The 25232-nt window shown below is 45.2% G+C and overlaps 1 protein-coding gene across 1 annotated transcript in view; it reads right to left on the bottom strand.

Annotated features, from left to right (window-relative positions):
• FANK1 (fibronectin type III and ankyrin repeat domains 1) overlaps positions 1-25232 on the bottom strand; it is a 125879-nt gene that overhangs the window by 76080 nt on the left and 24567 nt on the right. The window contains exon 2 of the mRNA XM_068255733.1: positions 7309-7486. Coding sequence (XP_068111834.1) covers positions 7309-7486 — 178 coding nt within the window. The remainder of the gene's footprint in view (positions 1-7308; positions 7487-25232) is intronic.

Genomic DNA, 25232 nt, shown 5'->3' with positions numbered 1-25232 from the left:
AGGTCTTTTTATTAAAATAAATTGTGTAGGTGTAATCTTACTATTTGGCCACAAAATGTCCTCACTCAGCCTCCTGCGCGTGCTTTTAGTACGCGAAACAGGTAATGAGTGTAAGGTAATTACAGTGTTTACAAGTGACCACAGGCATCTCATTGATGCCACAATGATTGACAAGGGTACCTACAACAATGATTAGGAACTGTGTTCCCATTCATTGATCTCCGGGCTAATGGGCGGTGGCGGGAGCGCGCACAGGATCACACGCACGGGCGAGCAGGAAAGCGCACCGCAGCAATTTCGGTGGAGTACGTATATCTACTCGCCTGAAGTAGATATACGTTACTAAAACCATTACGTGGTTAAAGTTGAGATACATGATGTTGAGTCTACCTAAATGCTAAAAATAAATAAATAAAATAAATAAATTATCAAAATATACAAGTGAAACTTGAAAAATGTGAATATTGTGCAAAAGTCCATGTATTTCAGTAGCAACTTACAGTGTGGGGAACATGCATGGAGATCATGCAGGGTTGCTCCATGTATCTTGCCTTATACATGCCCATTGTTAACCTTATTTATCACTCACTATACTGACAGAAGGTTTGGCCTTTTCCACAACTTTGCTGAGTAGACTTTTATTTGAGATATTAATAAATACCAGATTAAGAGGGTCTAATATTGGGGTCGACTTAAATACGAGGTCGACTTGTATTCGAGTATATACGGTAAAAGGTGAAACTAATATAGGACATAGGAGCCCTTTGCAGGTGTTTTGGATGAATTAGCTGATTAGAGTCTGACAATGAGCTGAGAATATAGAACATTCTCCCAATATTCGAATGGTCTGAGATTTTGGGGATGCCGTAAGCCATAATCATCAAACTAATAACAAAAAGGCTTGAAATATCTCACTTTGCATGTAATGAGTCTATTTAATTTATTAGTTGCACCTTTTAAGTTATAAGTAAGGCCTCGTTCACATCAGGGCCGTTTCTGTGCGCTTTTTACAGCGCACTGCCCTGTGCGATCAGCAAGGTATTTACTTTCCCATGTAACTAAATGTAGCTGGTTCACATCTATGCGCTGCGCTGAGCAGCGTTACAGAAACGTAGGGTTGCATGCATTTCTGTGCGTTGAGCTGGAAAGCGCACATCAATGCAAGTGAATGGGTGCGCTTTTTTAGCGCATAGAAGTGCGTACAAGCACATGCGTTTTTTACCCCTAATTGGAGAAAAAAAATACATTTACATACTGTGACGGTTCCGAGACCACAGAGCCCAGAGACACAGTGTATAGCGGCAGATTAAACAAAACCCGACTGGCGGGGCATTTATTGGTCACACAAAAAGTTCACAATATTACTATATAATCCACAAAGGAGTGTCCAATTCCCCCTACCAAGCAGTCACAATTCCCAGCTTCGCAGGCAAAGCAACATAAGTCCCAAAGTTCCAGTAACTCCACCAATAGAAGGTGTCCAAGAGGTGCACAACAGATCCCAAAAGTCCCAATAGATGCAGTTCTCATCAGTCCCAATATCCAGTAGACATCCGACAAGTCTACACGACCAGATGCAGGTGAGATACACCAGTCCACAGTCCAGGGCCTCAGGACACTAAGTTCAGCACATCCTATCTGTGTCCTGGCCGCATGGGGAATTCTCCTGGCTCACAACAGATCCTGGGAGCTGCTCTCCCTTCCCCAGACACAATCCAACTCCTTTCCATGAGGTACAAACATGAAACCAGCTCTGCTCTCAGGTGCCTCCTGCTGAGAGCCAACCACTCAGCAGCCTAAATAGTGAATGGCCTTAGGCTGATAAGGTGTATCTCTGATGTCTCCAGAGCTTGGGGGGGAAGGTGAGCCTTCTATGGGACAGCAAATACAGTACTGTGCATTAAGGTCCGTACACACGCCGGACTTTAGGCAACGACGGGTACGTCGTTGCCTCCCGCTGGGTGGGCGTGCCAGCGACAGTCCAGCGTGTGTACGCTCTGTCGTCAGACTGATACGGCTGTTTCTGAGCGATCCGCCGGGCGGTCCGTCGTTGCCTAAAGTCCGGCGTGTGTACGGACCTTTAGTTTAGTCTGCAGTCCTAATCCAATCACCTATTGTCACACATACAAAAACAAAGTTTTATTGACAACTGCTGCTGGTACAACAAGCAAAACGTGCTTTAAAGTGCAGCGTTGCGCACAGAAACGCGCCCTAAAGCGCGCACAAGCGTGTTTTTTACCACGCGCTTTCACACGTTTTTCAGCGCAGCAGATGTAAACGAGGCCTAAATGGACTTTTGCACAACACTTACATTTTTAAGTTTCACCTGTAGACAGTACACTGACATCTTCTGCAGCACTGTACAGAGTACATGTCACGGATTGTCCTCAGAGGAGCTCACATTCCATTCCTACCATAGTCATAGTCTAATGTCCTACCATATTATTATTATTGTATTTATATAGCACTGACATCTGCTGCAGCACTGTACAGAGTACATACTCACGTCACTGACTGTCCTCAGAGGAGCTCACACTCTAATCCTACCATAGGCATAGTGTAATGTCCTACCATATTATTATTATGTATTTATATAGCACTGACATCTCCTGCAGCACATTACAGAGTACATAGTCATGTCACTGACTGTTCTCAGAGGAGCTCACACTCTAATCCTACCATAGTCATAGTCTAATGTCCTACCATATTATTATTATGTATTTATAGAGCAGTGACATATTCTGCAGCACTTTACAGAGTACATAGTCATGTCACTGACTGTCCTTAGAGGAGATCACAATCTAATCTTTACCATAGCCATAGTCTAATGTCCTACCATATTATTATTATGTATTTATATAGCACTGACATCTTCTGCAGCACTTTACAGAGTACATAGTCTTATCACTGACTGTCCTCAGAGCTCACAATCTAATCCTACCAGTCATAGTCTAATTCTGGGGGGAAGCCAATTAACTTGGAATGTGGGAGGAAACTGTAGTGCCTGGAGGAAATCCCCACAGACACAGGGAGAACATACCAATTCCATGCAGATAGTGCCCTGGCTGAAACTTGAACCAGGGACACAGCGCTGCAAGGCAAATACGCAATACTCACTAAGCGCAAGACATTGTATAAGCTATCCATTCACTTAAAATAGCAGAAGAAAAATATTTACTAAACCTCTCTGGCTCTTCACAAAGCGAGCTAGTTATGGACTGTGTACACGTATCTCTGCCGCGGTCGATCCCTTCTCCGGTATAATTGCCGCTTTGTGGGGAAGAAGCTGTAAAGATGAGTTATGAGTCCGCGGCGGTTCTATGTATTATTTAATACAGAGGGTGATGACCCTGCGATGGCTGCGCTGCTGCTGAGCCTTTCCGTGAAATGCTTTAACAATCTGCATTCTAATGGAGAATGTCGGCGGCCGTACTGATCGCACGCCGCTGATAGGCACCGCTGTGCTTGTGTGATTGGAATAGTCCGCAATCACTGCTTCGTATGCAGATGAGGATGGAGCTGAACTGGCTGCACGGCTGGCGGGCAGCGGCTGCTGTCTGTTACAAGCTGCCACGCAATACTCACCTCCTACAGATGCCCTGTAGCTCCTGCTCGAGAGCATTTCTGCGCACAGACAGGCTGAGAGGATCTCTGTGTACGGCTGACGTCCTCTACGGGCACCGCGACTTGGGCATTTTACTTCAAAGCAACAGGCAATGTTTAGCAAATAATGAAGAGAAATAAATCTGTATCATTAGTTATTTAAAAAAAAATATATATAAGGACGTGCTTGGAAAACATTTATACATTTTCTAGTGGGTTCTGGAAGGGAGTATAGACAATTCAGCACTGAATGCCGCAAGATGTTCTTATTCTCACCAACCCCTCCTCCTAAGCAGATTCCCTGGCTCCTCCCCACACTAGCTTTGCATACAGGACATCCCACCCCCGAGGACTGACTCCAACCCACAGGGACCAACCAATGGGAGGAAGGGGTAATGGCAGGTCAGTCTCTGGCCCCCCCTACAACTGCACAGGCTGCTCTTCACAAACCCATGTGCTGTTTCCCACAATGCTACGCATCTATTCATATATAGCATTCTTGCCTTACAGGGCTGGGTCCCCGGTTCGTTTCCCATCCGGGGCACTATCTGCACGGAATTTGGATGTTATCCACGTGTTTGCGTGGGTTTCCTCCACGCAGTCCGGTTACCTCCCCATCCCAAAAACATACGGATGAGTTAATTTTATTCCCCTAAAACTGGCCTCAGGGCTGGAACCCACTAGAGCGATTTTTTGAGCATTTAGGGAGCGCTTTAAATCGCTAGCGCTTTCCCTAAATGCTCTGCTAATGTAAATAAATTTAACAAATTCCAAAGTAGCGATTGCGATTAGCAAAATCGCAATCGCAGGACATGCAGCATTTTGGAGCGTTTGCGCTTCAATGTAATGTACTGAAGCGCTGGCAAATCACTCATGAATCGCTACACATAGCGATTTGAGTGCGATTGCAAGCTGTAATAAAATTCTGATACATTGAAAGGACCAATCAGAATTAAAATCGCTAATCGCAAATCGTTATCACAATCGCTGGCAAAAAGCTTACACTTTTTAAAATCTCTCCCAAAAGCGCCGGAAAACGCTCATGAAATCGCTAACAAAACTCTGAATAAAAACACTAGCGATTGCGATAGCGTTTTGCGATTTGTAGTGGGTTGCAGGCCTCAGGCTCATACACAGGTGCAACTATTTCGCCCAACTATCATCTAAACTTGGTCTGTTGATGATAACTGGGCGTGTGTAGGCTGGCAAAATACAAAAATGTCCAACTAATAACAGGCAGTTTCCCATTTCTACCAGCACTAAAAATCCCTTCCTTCCAGAGAGCAACTTCTGAGAGCAGGGAAGAGATAAAAGGTTCAATAGTTCATAGATTTTAGCTGTAGAATACGTCAAAGACTGTGTCATCGAGCAGAGACAATGGACCATTAACCACCTTGGCGGCAATGACGAGCTCAGCTCATCCATTACCGCCGCAGTGGATTGCTCCGCCCCTGGAGGGTCTTTCTGCACCACATTTTCGTAAGGGGTGTAGCTAGCACTTGGCTACCTACATCACTCCTCCCATCGCTGCCGGCTGGCTCTGATCCCCCCAATCGCCGCTGATTTTTGCTTACCCTCCCCCCCCTCCCCCCCGGAGCCCACCCCGGCATAGCCTCTCCATGGCCTCCAGGGGTCGCTATGGCGGTGATCGGAACTGCGCATGACGTCATGTCCGATTGTCACCATAGCAATGCCTGAAGCTATGGCGGAAGTCTCGCCCATCGCGGGATCTCGGCCAGGTAAATATCGCCGGCGGCAAGCGGAAGGTGGGGGGGGGGGGGACACAGTGCCGGGGAACTTGGGGGGAGAGTGTAGCTAGCCTAGTGCTAGCTACACTAAGAAATAACCTTTTTTTAAGAATAAAAAAGCCACCCGTGGCCGCAATAATTGTAACGCCAGGGTGGTTAAAGTGGTATAAAACGCAGCATTTCTTCTTTGCTCTAAAAGATTATTTACAGCATATAATATACTACCACAGAGTCCGCTATTGCGGCCAGCCACATGGCTAATAAATATGCACTACAGTGTTTACTTCCTGGAGCGGCCGCTGATTGGCTGGCGGGACCACGTGATGCGGAGAGCTCCGCTCACGTGGTCCGCTGGCGCATGTGTCAAAAAGTACGCATCACGGAGGCATCAAGAGCCGCTTAACGCGGCTCTATAGAACGTCCAACTTCAAAGCTCACATGCGTTGCGTTAGGGGCACGTTATGCGACCTGTCCTTTGTGAACTTGTCATTTCTAAATGAATAATAATACGTATGCGCAAAATCAAATATGATAACTGTATGCGAGATAAAAAGTAGGATATATTCATTTTTACTCAACATTATGTCAGAGTTTAAAGTGAACCAGAGACGAAGCACCCTTGTGTATTTTACCATAGAAATCAGTGGGAACATTAGAGAAAACATTTACCATGCTCTCTGTTCCATCCTCACTGCTAAAAGTGTCTGTTATCTAGCTGAGATAAGAATCCCGGACTGAGCATTGATTCTGGCTTTGCTATAATGACTCAGCTATAATGATTCCTGAGCAAAGCCAGCAGGGGGCAGGCTTGGACTTGAAGACAGCAAAGAACACAGTCTCAGCTATAATTATTCTGTAGCAAAGCCAGACCGACTGCTTAGTCGGGATTCTTATCTTAGAGGTGATAACAGGCAAATTAAACAGAGAACAATGTAACAAAGAGCAGATTAGGTGTTTACTGTCATGTTCCCACTGATTTATAAGGTAAAATACATGAGGTTGCTTCATCTCTGGTTCTCTTTAAGACCACTTTCAAGGAAAACTGATGCGAGATGTACAGTATATGGAGGCTGCCATATTTGTTTCCTTCTAAAGTGGACCTGAACTCGAACTTCCTCTCTGCTCTAAAAAGACAAGCAACAGCATAATGGCCTTTAAAGAAAAGCATTTCTTTGTTACAGCTGATACAAATCCTGCAATAAATCTGCAGCGTGTCTACTTCCTGCTTTCATGGAAGCAGACAAATTGTTAACATCCTGTGTTTAGAAATTAGCTGCTCTGCTGAGGCAGTCAGCTGACACAGCTGAGAGATCAAATTATATTTGTGATTAGTCACATATGAGGTGGAATTAGACAGGCTAAACCCTCTAAATACACACAGGGGGCATTTCTCTATGTTTTCCTTCTGTCCTGTGCAAGAGTTCAGCTCCACTTTAAAGTTTAATTGCATCCTACGGATCTTTCTGGCTGCAGTAGTGTCTGAATCACACACCTGGAACAAGCATGCAGCAAATCCAGTCACACTCCGGTCAGAGCTCCTGATCTGCATGCTTGTTCAGGGCTTGCTCACACCTAGGGCGTTCTTGCCTTTAAGCGCCAATTTTGAAAACCGCCCTAAAAGCGATTGTACAATGATTCCTTATGAGAGTGTTCACAAAAAAAATTTTTTTGAAAATTGCTGGCGTCAGCGATTTCGATTTTAGATGTGAACGAAGCCTCAGGGTCTATGGCTAAATGTATTAGAGGCAGAGGATCAGCAGGACAGCCAAGAAATGTGCATAGTTTAAAAGGTAGCCTGCGTATACCTCTACTTTCAGGTTTCCTTTAAAAACTGTAGATTTAAACATAAAAAAAAAATTGTGGTGCATCCCAAGTCATTTTCAGGAATAGGAGGATAGATACAACGGTTTATCTCCATTAGGATGGGAAAGACACATATGGCGATTCAGATGCTTACGAATAGATGGTGCCGTAGACGTGCGTCCTGGCGTCCTCTTCCTCTATGGAGAACTTGAACCATCGGTTGGTGGAGTCGCGCTGCCGGTAGACGTTATCGATATCCCAGTAGAGCTCTATGCTGTGGTGGTTGACTTTCCCCACCACTGGCGGATCAGGGCGTGGCACGCCGGCCTCACCTGCGGAGAAACGGACACGATTCCCTCCTGTTACTCACAGCGTAAATAATGGAATAATGGGAAGGACGTGGGATTGTCAAGATACAGATGAGAGGGATGGGGATGATAAACGCTCCCTAATTAGTCTGGTTATCCTTACATAATGTCGGGTCTTCCATTTGTCTGAAATAATTAAAAAGTGTATATTGAGTTATATAGGTTTAGTGCTGGAGCATAAATTAGCATTTATAAGGCTGTGACAGTTAATTACATTAGAGATCATGAAGCCATCGCAGAGCGGTGAATTAAGTCCGGCGCTCTGCGGGAATATACAATGCGGGGGGGGGGGGGGGGGCGAAGACACCGCCAGGAAGCGAGGCCAATCCTCCAGCCATAAAAACGTTTAGCATGTCACCGGACAGAGGGGAGGACCTGATACATACTGTGCAGGATCCGGAGGAGGTTCACACTGAATCCATTGCGATATATGGACAGCACTCTTGAGAGTTTGCATGTTCTCCCCGTGTCTGTGGGTTTACCCCGGGCACCCAGTTTTCCTCCCACATCCCAAAAACAGATAAGTTAATTGGCTTCCCCCTACGATACATACACTACACGACATATACACAGACAGAGGATTATGGTAGGACTGCTGATTGCTGCAGAAGATGTCAGTGCTATATATATACATAATAATAATAATAATAATAATAATAATAATATGGTATGACATTAGACTAGGACTATGACAGGACAGAAATCACTCAATTCAATTTTCAATTTTTTCCTAAAATCGTTCAGGCCTAGATGCGATCCATGGACACGGTCTTGTTTTTTTGCACGAAATATGATGGACATATGTTGATGAATGTATAATGATATTGTAAACAATTGTGCTGAGTTTATGGTCTAAGTTTAGTGAGGTTGATGTTTTTTTAGAGTGAGCGCACTTTGCATATTTGATTATTTGAGTAACATGACTATGTACTCTGTAATGTGCTGCAGAAGATGTCAGTGCTATATAAATACATAATAATAATATGGTAGGACATTAGACTATGACTAGGGTAGGATTAGAGTGTGAGCTCCTCTGAGGACAGTCAGTGACATGACTATGTACTCTGTAATGTGCTGCAGAAGATGTCAGTGCTATATAAATACATAATAATATGGTAGGACATTAGACTGTGAGCTCCTCTGAGGACAGTCAGTGACATGACTATGTACTCTGTAATGTGCTGCAGAAGATGTCAGTGCTATATAAATACATAATAATAATATGGTAGGACATTACAATATGACTATGGTAGGATTAGAGTGTGAGCTCCTCTGAGGACAGTCAGTGACATGACTATGTACTCTGTAATGTGCTGCAGGAGATGTCAGTGCTATATAAATACATAATAATAATATGGAAGGACATTATACTATGACTATGGTAGGATTAGAGTGTGAGCTCCTCTGAGGGCCGTCAGTGACATGACTATGTACTCTGTAATGTGCTGCAGATGTCAGTGCTATATAAATACATAATAATAATATGGTAGGACATTAGACTATGACTATGGTAGGATTAGATTGTGAGCTCCTCTGAGGACAGTGAGTGACATGGCTATGTACTCTGTACAGTGCTGCAGAAGATGTTAGTGCTATATAAATACATAATAATATGGTAGGACATTATACTATAACTATGGTAGGATTGGAGTGTGAGCTCCTCTGAGGACAGTGAGTGACATGACTATGTACTCTGTAATGTGCTGCAGAAGATGTCAGTGCTATATAAATACATAATAATAATAATACGGAAGGAAATTATACTATGACTATGGTAGGATTAGATTGTGAGCCCCTCTGAGGACAGTCAGTGACATGAGTATGTACTCTGTACAGTGCTGCAGAAGATGTCAGTGCTATATAAATACCTAATAATAATATGGTAGGACATTAGACTATGACTATGATAGGATTAGATTGTGAGCTCCTCTGAGGACAGTCAGTGACATGACTATGTACTCTGTAATGTGCTGCAGAAGATGTCAGTGCTATATAAATACATAGTAATAATATGGTAGGACATTACACTATGGCTATGGTAGGATTAGAGTGTGAGCTCCTCTGAGGACAGTGAGTGACATGACTATGTACTCTGTAATGTGCTGCAGAAGATGTCAGTGCTATATAAATACATAATATTATGGTAGGACATTACACTATGGCTATGGTAGGATTAGAGTGTGAGCTCCTCTGAGGACAGTGAGTGACAAGGGTATGTACTCTGTAATGTGCTGCAGAAGATGTCAGTGCTATATAAATACATAATAATAATAATAATAATAATAATAATAATAATACGGAAGGACATTATACTATGACTATGGTAGGATTAGATTGTGAGCCCCTCTGAGGACAGTCAGTGACATGACTATGTACTCTGTACAGTGCTGCAGAAGATGTTAGTGCTATATAAATACATAATAATATGGTAGGACATTATACTATAACTATGGTAGGATTGGAGTGTGAGCTCCTCTGAGGACAGTCAGTGACATGACTATGTACTCTGTAATGTGCTGCAGAAGATGTCAGTGCTATATAAATACATAGTAATAATATGGTAGGACATTACACTATGGCTATGGCAGGATTAGAGTGTGAGCTCCTCTGAGGACAGTGAGTGACATGACTATGTACTCTGTAATGTGCTGCAGAAGATGTCAGTGCTATATAAATACATAATATGGTAGGACATTACACTATGACTATGGTAGGATTAGACTGTGAGCTCCTCTGAGGACAGTGAGTGACATGACTATGTACTCTGTACAGTGCTGCAGAAGATGTCAGTGCTATATAAATACCTAATAATAATATGGTAGGACATTAGACTATGACTATGGTAGGATCAGAGTGTGAGCTCCTCTGAGGACAGTCAGTGACATGACAATGTACTCTGTAAAGTGCTGCAGAAGATGTCAGTGCTATATAAATACATAATAATAATATGGTAGGACATTAGACTAGGACGATGGTAGAGATTAGATTGTGAGCTCCTCTGAGGACAGCCAGTGACATGACTATGTACTCTGTAATGTGCTGCAGAAGATGTCAGTGCTATATAAATACATAATAATAATATGGTAGGACATTAGACTATGACTATGATAGGATTAGATTGTGAGCTCCTCTGAGGACAGTCAGTGACATGACTATGTATTCTGTAATGTGCTGCAGAAGATGTCAGTGCTATATAAATACATAATAATAATATGGCAGGACATTAAACTATGACTATGGTAGGATTAGAGTGTGAGCTCCTCTGAGGACAGTGAGTGACATGACTATGTACTCTGTAATGTGCTGCAGGAGATATTAGTGCTATATAAATACATAATAATAATATGGTAGGACATTAAACTATGACTATGGTAGGATTAGAGTGTGAGCTCCTCTGAGGACAGTCAGTGACATGACTATGTACTCTGTAATGTGCTGCAGAAGATGTCAGTGCTATATAAATACATAGTAATAATATGGTAGGACATTACACTATGGCTATGGTAGGATTAGAGTGTGAGCTCCTCTGAGGGCAGTGAGTGACATGACTATGTACTCTGTAATGTGCTGCAGAAGATGTCAGTGCTATATAAATACATAATAATATGGTAGGACATTACACTATGGCTATGGTAGGATTAGAGTGTGAGCTCCTCTGAGGACAGTGAGTGACATGACTATGTACTCTGTAATGTGCTGCAGAAGATGTCAGTGCTATATAAATACATAATAATAATAATAATAATAATAATAATACGGAAGGACATTATACTATGACTATGGTAGGATTAGATTGTGAGCCCCTCTGAGGACAGTCAGTGACATGACTATGTACTCTGTACAGTGCTGCAGAAGATGTTAGTGCTATATAAATACATAATAATATGGTAGGACATTATACTATAACTATGGTAGGATTGGAGTGTGAGCTCCTCTGAGGACAGTCAGTGACATGACTATGTACTCTGTAATGTGCTGCAGAAGATGTCAGTGCTATATAAATACATAGTAATAATATGGTAGGACATTACACTATGGCTATGGTAGGATTAGAGTGTGAGCTCCTCTGAGGACAGTGAGTGACATGACTATGTACTCTGTAATGTGCTGCAGAAGATGTCAGTGCTATATAAATACATAATAATATGGTAGGACATTACACTATGACTATGGTAGGATTAGACTGTGAGCTCCTCTGAGGACAGTGAGTGACATGACTATGTACTCTGTACAGTGCTGCAGAAGATGTCAGTGCTATATAAATACATAATAATAATATGGTAGGACATTAGACTATGACTATGGTAGGATTAGAGTGTGAGCTCCTCTCTGAGGACAGTCAGTGACATGACTATGTACTCTGTACAGTGCTGCAGAAGATGTCAGTGCTATATAAATACATAATAATAATATGGTAGGACATTAGACTATGACTATGATAGGATTAGATTGTGAGCTCCTCTGAGGACAGTCAGTGACATGACTATGTACTCTGTAATGTGCTGCAGAAGATGTCAGTGCTATATAAATACATAATAATATGGCAGGACATTAGACTATGACTATGGTAGGATTAGAGTGTGAGCTCCTCTGAGGACAGTGAGTGACATGACTATGTACTCTGTAATGTGCTGCAGGAGATATTAGTGCTATATAAATACATAATAATAATATGGTAGGACATTACACTATGCCTATGGTAGGATTAGATTGTGAGCTGCTCTGAGGACAGTCAGTGACATGACTATGTACTCTGTAATGTGCTGCAGAAGATGTCAGTGCTATATAAATACATAATAATAATATGGTAGGACATTACACTATGACTATGGTAGGATTAGAGTGTGAGCTCCTCTGAGGACAGTGAGTGACATGACTATGTACTCTGTACAGTGCTGCAGAAGATGTCAGTGCTATATAAATACATAATAATAATATGGTAGGACATTAGACTATGACTATGATAGGATTAGATTGTGAGCTCCTCTGAGGACAGTCAGTGACATGACTATGTACTCTGTAATGTGCTGCAGAAGATGTCAGTGCTATATAAATACATAATAATAATATGGCAGGACATTAGACTATGACTATGGTAGGATTAGAGTGTGAGCTCCTCTGAGGACAGTGAGTGACATGACTATGTACTCTGTAATGTGCTGCAGGAGATATTAGTGCTATATAAATACATAATAATAATATGGTAGGACATTACACTATGCCTATGGTAGGATTAGATTGTGAGCTCCTCTGAGGACAGTCAGTGACATGACTATGTACTCTGTAATGTGCTGCAGAAGATGTCAGTGCTATATAAATACATAATAATAATATGGTAGGACATTACACTATGACTATGGTAGGATTAGACTGTGAGCTCCTCTGAGGACAGTGAGTGACATGACTATGTACTCTGTACAGTGCTGCAGAAGATGTCAGTGCTATATAAATACCTAATAATAATATGGTAGGACATTAGACTATGACTATGGTAGGATTAGAGTGTGAGCTCCTCTGAGGACAGTCAGTGACATGACTATGTACTCTGTACAGTGCTGCAGAAGAGGTCAGTGCTATATAAATACATAATAATATGGTAGGACATTACACTATGGCTATGGTAGGATTAGAGTGTGAGCTCCTCTGAGGACAGTGAGTGACAGCACCTGCTAGACCTACCGGTAGCGGTGTTTCTATCCTGAAGCTGGGACAGGTCCTTCAGGAGTTTGGGCACGCCCAGACACCTGCTGAAACACATCAGAAAAGTATTAAATGCTCCCGCCCTTCCTCTAACCTCAGTGTATAGAAAGTTGAAGACAGGACACACCAGGAAAGAAGAGAGGAGCGAAGCACCTCCTAGTGACCTCTAACAGGAACAGACGCCAGGAAGGTGCGCAGAAGGGTAGGGTAGCGGACAGTGTCCCAGCTTCAGGATAGAAACACCGCTACCGGTAAGTCTAGCAGGTGCTTTCTCCAACCCTCAGCTGGGACACGTCCTTCAGGAGAGATGGAAAAGTAAATGACCAACCTAGGGAGGGACTACAGCCTGTAGCACTTTCCTGCCAAACGACAAATCCTGTTGCGACAGCACATCCACTCTATAATGTTTGACAAAGGTGGACGGACTTGCCCAGGTCGCCACCTGACATATCTGCTGCACTGTAGCCCCCGCTCTCTCCGCCCATGATGTAGAAATGGAACGAGTTGAGTGGGCGTTAATACCCGTTGGTGGAGTGGAGTCTGAAATCTTGTAGGCTAAAGAAATCACCTCACAGATCCATTTAGCTATAGTCTGCCTAGATGCTTGGAGCCCACAATTTTTGGAACCATATAGAATGAATAAATGAGATGTCTTCCTAAAATCCCTAGTTCTTGACATATAGGCCAAAATAGCCCGTCTTACATCTAAACAGTGAAACTCAGACTCCTTAGCACAAGAAGGTTTGTCACAAAAAGACGGAAGAATAAAACTTTGTGATCTGTGAAAATCCGACGAGACTTTCGGTAAATAATTCGGATCCAGCCGGAGAACCACTTTGTCCGGAAAAATTGTCAAAAAAGGATCCTTAATGGACAGGGCCTGAAGATCTCCCAGTCTTCTGGCCGACGTAATTGCAACTAAAAAGATAACTTTAAGCGTCAAAAATTTTAGATCGACTTCGTCGATAGGTTCAAAAGGACTTTTGGTCAATATATTGAGAACCAGGGAAATATCCCACTGTGGAACAATTTTCTGTTTGATAGGAGTGGATTTTTGTACTGCACGAAAAAAATCTTTGATTAATCTTTCTTGTGCTAAAGGTCTATCTAATAAAATAGATAACGCTGAACACTGTACTCTGAGTGTACTGAGGGACAAATTCATCTCCAGACCCCCCTGGAGAAAGTCCAGAATAGTACCACGCTCAGAACGATTCCCATTATGTGACACACACCATGAATCAAACACCTTCCACACTTTCCTATAAATTTTGTGCGTGATAGGTTTCCTACATTTTAATAATGTATCAATCGTTTTCTCAGATATCCCTTTATTCCTAAGAATTATCCTTTCAGGATCCAGGCCGACAGCTTGAACAACTCCGGCCTGGGATGGAATACGGGCCCCTGTCGCAACAGATCCGACCTCAACGGGAGTGGTAATGGAGACTGAACTGACAGACTCAAGAGTGTGGCAAACCACACCCTCTTGGGCCAGGCAGGTGCGATTAGAATCAAGTTTGCCTTTTCCTTTTGCACCTTCTCCAAGACTCGTGGAATCAACTTTAAGGGCGGAAAGGCATAGCCTAGATTGAATGTCCATGGTACTGACAGTGCGTCCAACCCCAGAGAGCTCGGACTGCTGTGGAGAGAGAAAAACTGGGCTATCTTTGCATTGATTGGAGAAGCGAAAAGATCGATCTCCGGAAACCCCAATTTTCCTGTTATCCAAAGGAAAACCTCCTGATTCAATTCCCATTCCGACTGATCGAGTTCGTGGCGGCTCAAATAATCCGCTTCCACATTTATGGACCCTTTTATGTGAATCGCTTCGACCCGACAGCAGATTTGCTTCTGCCTAGCCAAAAATCTCTGTGGACAAGAGGTACAGACTTACTGATCTAGTGCCCCCTTGCTTGTTGAGATACGCCACCGCGGAAACGTTGTCGGAAAACACCAGAACGTGCCTGTTCCGTAAAATTTCCTGAAAAGCAAAAAACGCCTCCAGCACTGCCCGAAGCTCTCTGAGATTGGACGGGCTTCTTGCCAGCTTCTTGGACCATGCCCCCTGTGCCTGGTAACCTAGGGTCGTGGCCCCCCAACCCCATGAACTTGCATCTGTGTGAACTCTGACTGGGTCCTCTTGTCTCCACACTCTGCCCTGAACCAGACTGGACCTGTCCAGCCACCAGTGTAAGCTTTGCTTTACTTGTCCCGGGATCTGTACTATCTCCTCTAGAGACTCCTGAGCCTTGTCCCAGATTGCTAGTAGCCACCTTTGCAGGCCCCGACTGTGGAACTGTGCCCACGAAACCGCCGGGAGCGCTGCTGTCATTAACCCCAAAACTTTCATTATGTTTCTTATGGATGTCTCCTGTGACAGTAAAAGGTCTCTCAATTCTGACTGTAATTTTTCTATGTTTATCGTGGGAAGAAAAATCCTGCCTCTTATTGAATCGATTACATAGCCCAAAAACACAATTGTCTGGGTTGGTGTCAAGTGGGATTTTTGATAGTTTATTATCCATCCCAAATGTGTTAGAGTCTGGATTACTTGGTCTCTGTGCTGTACTAAGATCTGCTCTGTCTTGGCAAAAATTAGTAGGTCGTCTAAATAAGGAATTATCTCTATTCCCTGAAGTCTTAGAAACTTCATGACCTCGGCCAGTACTTTTGTGAAAATCCGAGGGGCTGTCGCAATTCCGAAGGGGAGAGCTTGAAACTGGTAATGGCAACACTGTCCCTGTGCTTGAATTGCGAATCTCAGAAACTTCTGATGCGACTGGGCGATGGGAATGTGTAAATATGCGTCTTGTAAATCTATCGACATAAAAAACTCCTTCCCCTGCAGAAGGGCCTTTACTGAGGAGATATTCTCCATTCTGAACCTTCTGTAAATTAAATAAGGGTTTAGAGACTTCAGATTCAGAATGAATCTGAAACCCCCTGTACTCTTTGTCACCAAGAACACGTGGGAATAATACCCCTGGTACTCCTCCTTTGGGGGTACCGCAAGTATCACCCGCTTTGCAATTAATTTTGAAATTTCTGCTTGAAGATCGTCTGCCCTCCTCTGCTCTCGAGGAAGACTGTTCACATAGGCTCTGGCAGGGGGTGGAACAAAAAATTGTGGACGATAACCGTCCTTTATAATTTTTAAAATAAAAGGATCTGGATTTATCTGACACCACTGGGAAACAAAATAAAGAAGCCTCCCCCCCACTGGCCGAGAGTCACTTATTTTCTTTGGGGTTGTTGGGTTTAGCAAGGGCAAATCCCCCTTTCCCCTTGCCTGCTGGAAAAGACCATTTCTTTTGTTGTGACTGAGATTTGGACTGATCTTCGCCCCTCTGTCCGGGTCTCTTGAAAATTCCCTGTTTTTTATATTGATAAGGTTTACGTCTACTGGGGAATGGTTTCCCCCTTTCAGCTGACCGGGAAAGAATATTCTCTAATTCACTCCCAAAAAGCAAATTCCCCTCAAAGGGAACCGAACATAATTTGTTTTTAGATGTCAAGTCCCCCTCCCAGGTCTTGAGCCAAAGCGCTCTCCTGGCAGAATTGATAAGAGCTGTAGTGCGGGCCGAAACTCTAATAATTTCCACCGCTGCGTCTGCCAGAAAAGCCACCGACCTCAAAACCACCGGTAGAGACTTGACATATGTATTTAAGGCCTTACCAGAAGTAATATGAGAAATCAAATTTTCCATCCATACCTTTAAATTTCTGGATATACAAGTAGCTGCCACACTCGGCAAAAAAGCAAACGAGGCAGATTCCCAAGCCTTTTTGAGTAATAAATCAATTCTCTTATCCATAACATCTTTAAGCACTCCGGCGTCCTCAAAGGAGAGGTCCGCATTTTTTGAATGTTTAGACAATGAAGCATTAATCTTTGGACATTTTGTAAATTTATCCATATCTGACTGAACAAACGGATATTTTCTCTTTGCTAACTTTGGAATAAACAATCGTCGCTCCGGCTCCTGCCATTGCGATGCAATAATGTCTTTAAGAGCCTGGTGAAAGGGAAACACTCTACCCGTTTGCTGCGCCAGACCGGAATAAACCTGATCCTGCACCGAAAGTTCCTTTTGAACTTCCGGAATTTGTTCAGTGGTGTATACAGCTTTAAGTAGTTCATTAACCTCGTCTGTATTACACAAAAATCTTGCTGGCTTTTTACACTCTTCATCCGAGTCCTCCTCTGATTGATCATTTTCTCCCTCTTCAAGCTCAGAGAAGTTACCCCTGCTCTCTAAATCTTCCCCCTCTTCCTCCTCCTCTTCCTCCTCCCTCAGAGCCCCCCCAAAATCAACTGGTAACTGAGACGGGCCTGCAGGAGGGTCTGATTCGCCCAAATCACCTGTAATAGGAGGAGAAATGGTCACAATAGGAGCAGAGGAAGGGCCAGCCTCAGGAACCCCCGTGGGACCCGGCAAAATAGACTCTTTAAATTTGCTTAAAGTTTCAGTCCTATCCTTATTGACTGAACGCATTACATTTTTGAATATAGCAGATGACTCAGAGGCTTTGACTACATCAATACATTTCTGACATAGACTCTTCCTATAACTAGAAGACAATTTGGACAGACATTGACAACATCTTTTAGATCTAGGCCTATCACTAGAGCCACCAGATTTAGACTCCACTTTGGCCTGCAAACAAATAAAGAGACAAAGAAACTCCATTACAATACTTATCTCCATGGTAAGTTTCATTAAGGGAGCAGAAATCTCCCACTCACCCCACCACCCGACTGTTTGACTGTGGAGGCTGAGGATGCGGATGCCGACGTTGCTGCCGTTACTGTCGCTGTCGATACGCTGCTTAGGGACGCGGAGGCCGCTGACGCATTTGCCGACTCCATTGTGCCCCATGGCGGACTCTCCCCGGCGTCCTTTCATCTGCGCATGCCCCTAACGTCACCTCCGGTGCCTCTTCCGGAAGTGCGTCATGCGCCCCACCACTGTGTCTTCCGTCAAAAGCCGGCTTCAGCCAGACGCGCAGGAGGAAGGAAACTGGCACACCCTGTTCCATCCGAGGGCGTCCAGTATAATGGCGGCGGCGGCAGCACGTTCTTCCGGACCCAGTCCCCGGCTCACTAAGGTACCACCGCCTCGGAAAAAACTCACCCTCCGGTGAGAGAAAAAAATAATAAATAGGAGCTACCTTTCCGTGTGTTTCCGGGCGGAAACACAAAATACACTGGAGGTTAGAGGGAGGGCGGGAGCATTTAATACTTTTCTGATGTGTTTCAGCAGGTGTCTGGGCGTGCCCAAACTCCTGAAGGATGTGTCCCAGCTGAGGGTTGGAGAAATGACTATGTACTCTGTAATGTGCTGCAGAAGATGTCAGTGCTATATAAATACATAATAATAATATGGTAGGACATTAGACTATGACTATGGTGGGATTAGATTGTGAGCTCCTCTGAGGACAGTCAGTGACATGACTATGTACTCTGTAATGTGCTGCAGGAGATGTCAGTGCTATATAAATACATAATAATAATATGGTAGGACATTACACTATGACTATGGTAGGATTAGATTGTGAGCTCCTCTGAGGACAGTCAGTGACATGACTATGTACTCTGTAATGTGCTGCAGGAGATGTCAGTGCTATATAAATACATAATAATAATATGGTAGGACATTACACTATGACTATGGTAGGATTAGAGTGTGAGCTCCTCTGGGGACACTTGATGACATGACTATGTACTCTGTAATGTGCTGCAGAAGATGTCAGTGCTATATAAATACATAATAATAAATAATAAGGGCCTTACAGACCTGTTAGCTCTCAGTCTCGGTAAATGCGGCATTTGGTCTGTTAGTGTGAAATAAAGTAAAGAAATAGGCCAGCCTCCATATCCTTCTCACTTCCTGTTTACTTTAGGCCCCTTGCATCGCACCGCACTACCCTTCCCTGCCACAAGGGCTACGCAAGTCTATGGAGACTTGCACACTTCACGCGATGCGGTGCACCGGAAGTACTGTATATGAATCACCGCAATGCAGATGCAAAGTCTGGAGCGCCTTAACGCGTGATCCGTGCTTGCTACAAGGATTAGACAAGACAAATACCATTTATATTGCCCTTTCCTCCTATCCGACTCAAAGCACTTGAGCTGCAGCCACTAAGGGCGCGCTCTATAGGCAACAGCAGTGTTAAGGCGTCAAGCCCAAGGACTCCTTACTGAATAGGTTCTGGCTTACTGAACAGCACCTATTATGCAGAAATGCAAGTCATTGGGCGACGTGAGCATGACGGGAGCGCTGTGCGACGTGCATGCGTAGACCAATGGGGATCCCAGGGACGTACTTCCTGCCCAGCAGGGAGTATGGTACTATCCATTGTAACCCTACTCTCACACAGAACCCTCCCCTAACCCTAACACTCCCCGGTGGTGCCTAACCCTAACACTCCCCGGTGTTCTCCCCAGGCTGTTTTATCCGGGTGCTCCACCCGGCTAGTTTTGGTGAGCACCCGGCTGTTACCAGCTCACCTCCTCCTCTGCTGTAAGCAGAGTTGTGCAGAGAAGCACCGGCCCGGCATTCTCTCATCTTGCCCCACCCGGCTACTATTTCATGCCACCCGGCTCGAAAAAAATGTTTGGGGAGAACACTGACCCCCTCTGGCAAAAAGCCGCAATATGCAGCTATGTAGGTAAACTTGGGACCTGGAGGCACCCGATTACACAGGCTCGCTCCTGCTATGCAATGCTGCAATATAGGTATCTGCAAGCCATTTTTTTCCACAAGCCTGTGCAGAAAAATCCACTTTTGCCAGTTATCGGGCGCCTTAATTTACTTTCAGGGCCCATTCACACATTTACGTGATTAGCAAGCGCTTCCCGCTAATCGCTAAGGCGCTCGTGCTTCGTTATCCTATGGCAGTGTTCTCACTGCCTCGATTGGTGCTGATTGTGAGTGTTTTGCGATTACCGCCAATCGCAAACGCGTTACCTGCAGCAGTTTTGAGGCTGACCACGATCGCTCTGAAATCGCAAAAGTGTCTAGTGATTTTCACAGAGAAAATGGCGGTAAAATCACTTGTGCAAAGCGTTTTGCGATTTTATGTGTGAATGGGCCCTCATAGCCACATATCACAGCTTTGTGGAAGCTGCAATTTGGACGGAAAAGGTAGTAAAATTCAGCCACCATCAGAGCCGGCTCTGGCGTGGGGCAAGAGGGGGCGGGGCCCCCTCAAATAAGTCTTATGCCCCCTCAAACATGGGGTGTCAGCAGAGAGAGAAGAGGGAGAGCGGTGGACACAGCGGGGAACGGGGGACGTCTCCCCCCCCCTTCCCTCATCTTGGGGCTCCCCCTCTCTCTCTTGCTCCCCCTCCAGAAATTAGCGGCGGGCCGGCAGCAGAAGACTTACTCTCTTCCCATCGCGGGAGAGATAGATCAATCTGTACGCCACTACTCTAGTCTGGCGCACAGATCGATCTCTCCTGCGCTGGGAAGAGAGTAAGTCTTCTGTCGCCGGTCCGCCGCTGATTTCTGGAGTGGGGAGCCTCAAGGTAAGGGAAGGGAGACATCCCCCTCTTCCCCACCGCTGTGCCCATCCTCCCTCTTCTCTCTCTGCTGACACCCACCTGGGGACATGCATTTACTGGTGAAAGGCTATCTCTTATGTGCATTTACTGGTGAAACGCTGTCTGTCATTATGTGCATTTACTGGAGAAAGGCTGTCGGTCATTACCTGCATTTACTGGTGAAACACTGTCATTACGTGCATTTACTGGGGAAACGCTGTCTCATTTTGTGCATTTACTGGTGAAACGCTGTCTGACATTTTGTATATTTACTGGTGAAACGCTGTCTCAAATGACATGCATTTACTGGGGAAACTGTGTCTTTCATTATGTGCATTTACTTCATTTTTTTTTTATGTAACTACATTAGCTGGTATTACTACATTACAGTTAGCCCTGCCCGCATGTCATCATGGCCACGCCCATTTTTCGTCACTGCAAATTTCCTCGAACATGTTGCCCCCTACCCATTTTTGACTGCCCCCTCATATGTGCCTGTCTAGAACCGGCTCTGGCCACCATGCGCCCAAATTTCCTTCTTATGCCGCTAAATGTGGCTTTTTATCATAGGCGCCTACGGCGGCACCGTTTTTTTCATAAGGGCTCCAGTACCCTTTTTACCTGCTTCGGTTTCAGAACTATTTCTGGCCCACAAGTCACACTGAACTCTCACCGGTCTCCTAATCTAGTGTGTGTACATAGCTTTATAGGCAGCAAGTGCTGATCGCGCACCAATATGTGCCCAAGAAAGGAAGACTCTACCAATACGACCTGCGCCCATAACTACCAGTATAATTATCATTTTATAACAGCAGAGTCAGTAATCATCACTTCATCTGGGTTAAATTTCATTTTTGACATAAATCTCCATGCCGAGATAATTAACTTAAATACATTCTTCTTTCTTTCTCGTTCTAATTAAACCTCTTTTAAGAAAGCATCGCCGGCAGTCCATTTGCTGCGAGAATAATGGAGATGGCGGCCGGGACGGCGGGCATAAGAGGAAACGCACAGACGGACATGTTTATAGGCGAGATTACCATCCAGCGAGATGTAAATAATAATACGATATGCTAATGTTACATTTCCAGTAAAATAATAAGATGCTCTGGGGTATTGAAAAATTCATATCCGCGTATTTCTTTCCGCGAGCTAGAAAGGAAGAATAGACCCGAGACGCCATTGCGCCAATTACTCCGCGGAATAGCCGTGTTTATAGGGGAGATATTTCTCGGAGAATACTCTGGGTATTCATGTCTGCGGTGTAACTACTGTGGCTGAACTACTAAACCACTGTGTACACACCACATTGTCCTCCGCAAGAGCATAGATCATCGGACAGAAGTCTAAACCCTGTACAGGTGTTCTCTAATGCCCGGCACACACCATGCAATTTACCATCAGATCGGCAGATCAAATCGGTTCTTTCTGACAGGTCTGATCTGATATCTGATCACTTCTATACAAAAACAAAACAAAACAAAAAAGCGATCAGAACCTGTTGGGGGAAGGCATAAGCAATAGGATGATTTCACGTGTTTCTGTTTAACACCGTATACTGCATACTTTTCAATGGGACAGCACTGAAAAGGTGAAAAGGTCATCATTTCTCTGTGTGGGAGCCAAACAAACAGCAGTCATGTCACTGTAACATTATTTGTGATTCAAACCTAGATTTTGAACCTTAAAATGAAAATAAGGAATATGGCACTCCAGGAAAGTCCTGTTTAGGATTAGTTCTACAGATCTATATATATATAATAGACTAAGTGCCTCAACCTTCAAACAAGAAGAAGAAGTACTTTGCATGAGAAAATGTATGCGTGCTCAAACACCAAGTTTAAGGCCTCTTTTCCACGGACTGTTGAGCTGTGTGCTCAGCAAGCAGTTGCCAGGCAGCAGCGAGCAGTTGCCAGGCAGCAGCGAGCAGTTGCCAGGCAGCAGCGAGCAGTTGCCAGGCAGCAGCGAGCAGTTGCCAGGCAGCAGCGAGCAGTTGCCAGGCAGCAGCGAGCAGTTGCCAGGCAGCAGCGAGCAGTTGCCAGGCAGCAGCGAGCAGTTGCCAGGCAGCAGCGAGCAGTTGCCAGGCAGCAGCGAGCAGTTGCCAGGCAGCAGCGAGCAGTTGCCAGGCAGCAGCGAGCAGTTGCCAGGCAGCAGCGAGCAGTTGCCAGGCAGCAGCGAGCAGTTCCAGGCAGCAGCGAGCAGTTGCCAGGCAGCAGCGAGCAGTTGCCAGGCAGCAGCGAGCAGTTGCCAGGCAGCAGCGAGCAGTTGCCAGGCAGCAGCGAGCAGTTGCCAGGCAGCAGCGAGCAGTTGCCAGGCAGCAGCGAGCAGTTGCCAGGCAGCAGCGAGCAGTTGCCAGGCAGCAGCGAGCAGTTACCAGGCAGCAGCGAGCAGTTACCAGGCAGCAGCGAGCAGTTACCAGGCAGCAGCGAGCAGTTACCAGGCAGCAGCGAGCAGTTACCAGGCAGCAGCGAGCAGTTACCAGGCAGCAGCGAGCAGTTACCAGGCAGCAGCGAGCAGTTACCAGGCAGCAGCGAGCAGTTACCAGGCAGCAGCGAGCAGTTACCAGGCAGCAGCAAGCAGTTACCAGGCAGCAGCAAGCAGTTACCAGGCAGCAGCAAGCAGTTACCAGGCAGCAGCATGCAGTTACCAGGCAGCAGCATGCAGTTACCAGGCAGCAGTGAGCAGTTACCAGGCAGTAGTGAGCAGTTGTGAGAGTTTGAGAGCCATTTCACTGCCTATTCACAGTCCATGGAAAAGAGCCCTTACCCTAGCAAGTCTGACATTGCAAATCTGGCCTAATTGGCTATTCATGAGGCAATGCTCATGCAAATGCATGCACAAACCAATACCACAAAGCAGTCACCCTGCTACATGCTACATTAGCACTATCCGGCTTAGTGCACACCAGAGCGGTTCGGCAGCGTTTTGCGATCCACTTGCGGCTGCGGATACGCTTGGGTAATGTATTTCAATGGGCTGGTGCACACCAGAGCGGGAGGCGTTTTGCTGAAACGCATACTCCCGAGGTGAGGCATTTTTTGGATTGCGGAGGCGTTTCTGCCTCCAATGTAAAGTATAGGAAAAACGCAAACCGCTCTGAAAAACGGCAGTTCAGAGCGGTTTTGCAGGCGTTTTTGTTACAGAAGCTGTTCAGTAACAGCTTTACTGTAACAATATATGAAATCTACTACACCAAAAACGCGTTACAAAACCGCAAAATGCTAGGTGAAATGCTACAGAAAAATAAGAAAAACCGTTTCAAAATCTGCTAGCATTTTGCGGATCTGCTAGCAGTTTTTGGTGTGCTCCAGGCCTCCAGGAGCGCCACGGGGAGGATTCCCAATGCCCCCTTTTTATACAACTGGGGGGACCGCAGGGTCCCAGGCTCTCTCACTGCCTGGAAACCACAGCAGCACCCCGGAGGGGGAGGCTGGGTGGCGTGGACGACCTCCCCCCCAAGTGTGGCCAGCGCCGGGAGAGCCGTCTGCACCCACCCCCCACTGCAACACAGCGGCTGCAGAATGCTTTGAAGTCAAAGCGCGAATGTTAAATTTGCGTGCAAGCAGTGTGCGGGGAGGGCGGCGTTATACAGAAGACCCTGTCAGTGCACTCTGCCACAGTTTCATTTGAATTGATATTTTGGCGTTGGCGATTTGAGGGGGGTGGGAGCATCGCACTGCAACGCTCTGGCCAGGAATAATACTGGCCTAAAGGCACCTGAAGCATAGAGAAAGAAAGGTTAGATATTTATCTCTGTAGTTGGAAGTTTTAGGATTGTTATGAGGCTTCCCTGGTCCTTGTCGTGCACGCTGCTTCAGCTCAGACGTTTTGCCGTAGGGAATCTAGAAGCAGAACATTCCGGTTGTACAGACAATATAAACTATGGGAAATGGCTACAATGAAATCGGACTTTAGGTTCCGTCCCAAATTCAGATCCACAAGTATCTCTGGTGACCGCAGCCCGGGCTGTACCTGTCAGAGGATCACCCCTTTTTGTTTTGCCTCAGGGCTCGTTTCCACTATTGCGGTGCGGAATCTCCTGGATTCCACCGCTGACGAAATCGCATGCAGATGCGATTCCGCATGCGTTTTTTGCCGCAAATTCGCATGCGAATTCACATAGGTGAGGTATATGCGATTTTAACCAATGTCACTGCCTGGTTGAATTTACATGGTACCTAGCGAATTTGCGGCAAAAACGCATGGGGAAAACGCATGCGAGTTCCTTCCCTATTAAATACATTGTGTGTGATTCGCCTGCATTACACACGCAGGCGAATTCTGAGGGCTGTGCCGTACAGAAAAATCCTGCACAGAAAATGCACAGCAAAACTGATAAGGGAAACAGGCCCAGCCACTTGTATTGGCTGTGGCGAATCCGCATGCGGACAACACATGCGGATTCGCGATAGTGGGAAATGGGCCCTCAGGGGAGAAAAAGTGTGGGTATACTCACCT

The sequence above is a fragment of the Hyperolius riggenbachi genome, chromosome 10 (genome assembly GCF_040937935.1).
Source record: "Hyperolius riggenbachi isolate aHypRig1 chromosome 10, aHypRig1.pri, whole genome shotgun sequence".
NCBI lineage: Eukaryota > Metazoa > Chordata > Amphibia > Anura > Hyperoliidae > Hyperolius > Hyperolius riggenbachi.
Note: the sequence above shows the minus strand (reverse complement) of the source record. Positions and strands in the feature narration are given on the sequence as shown.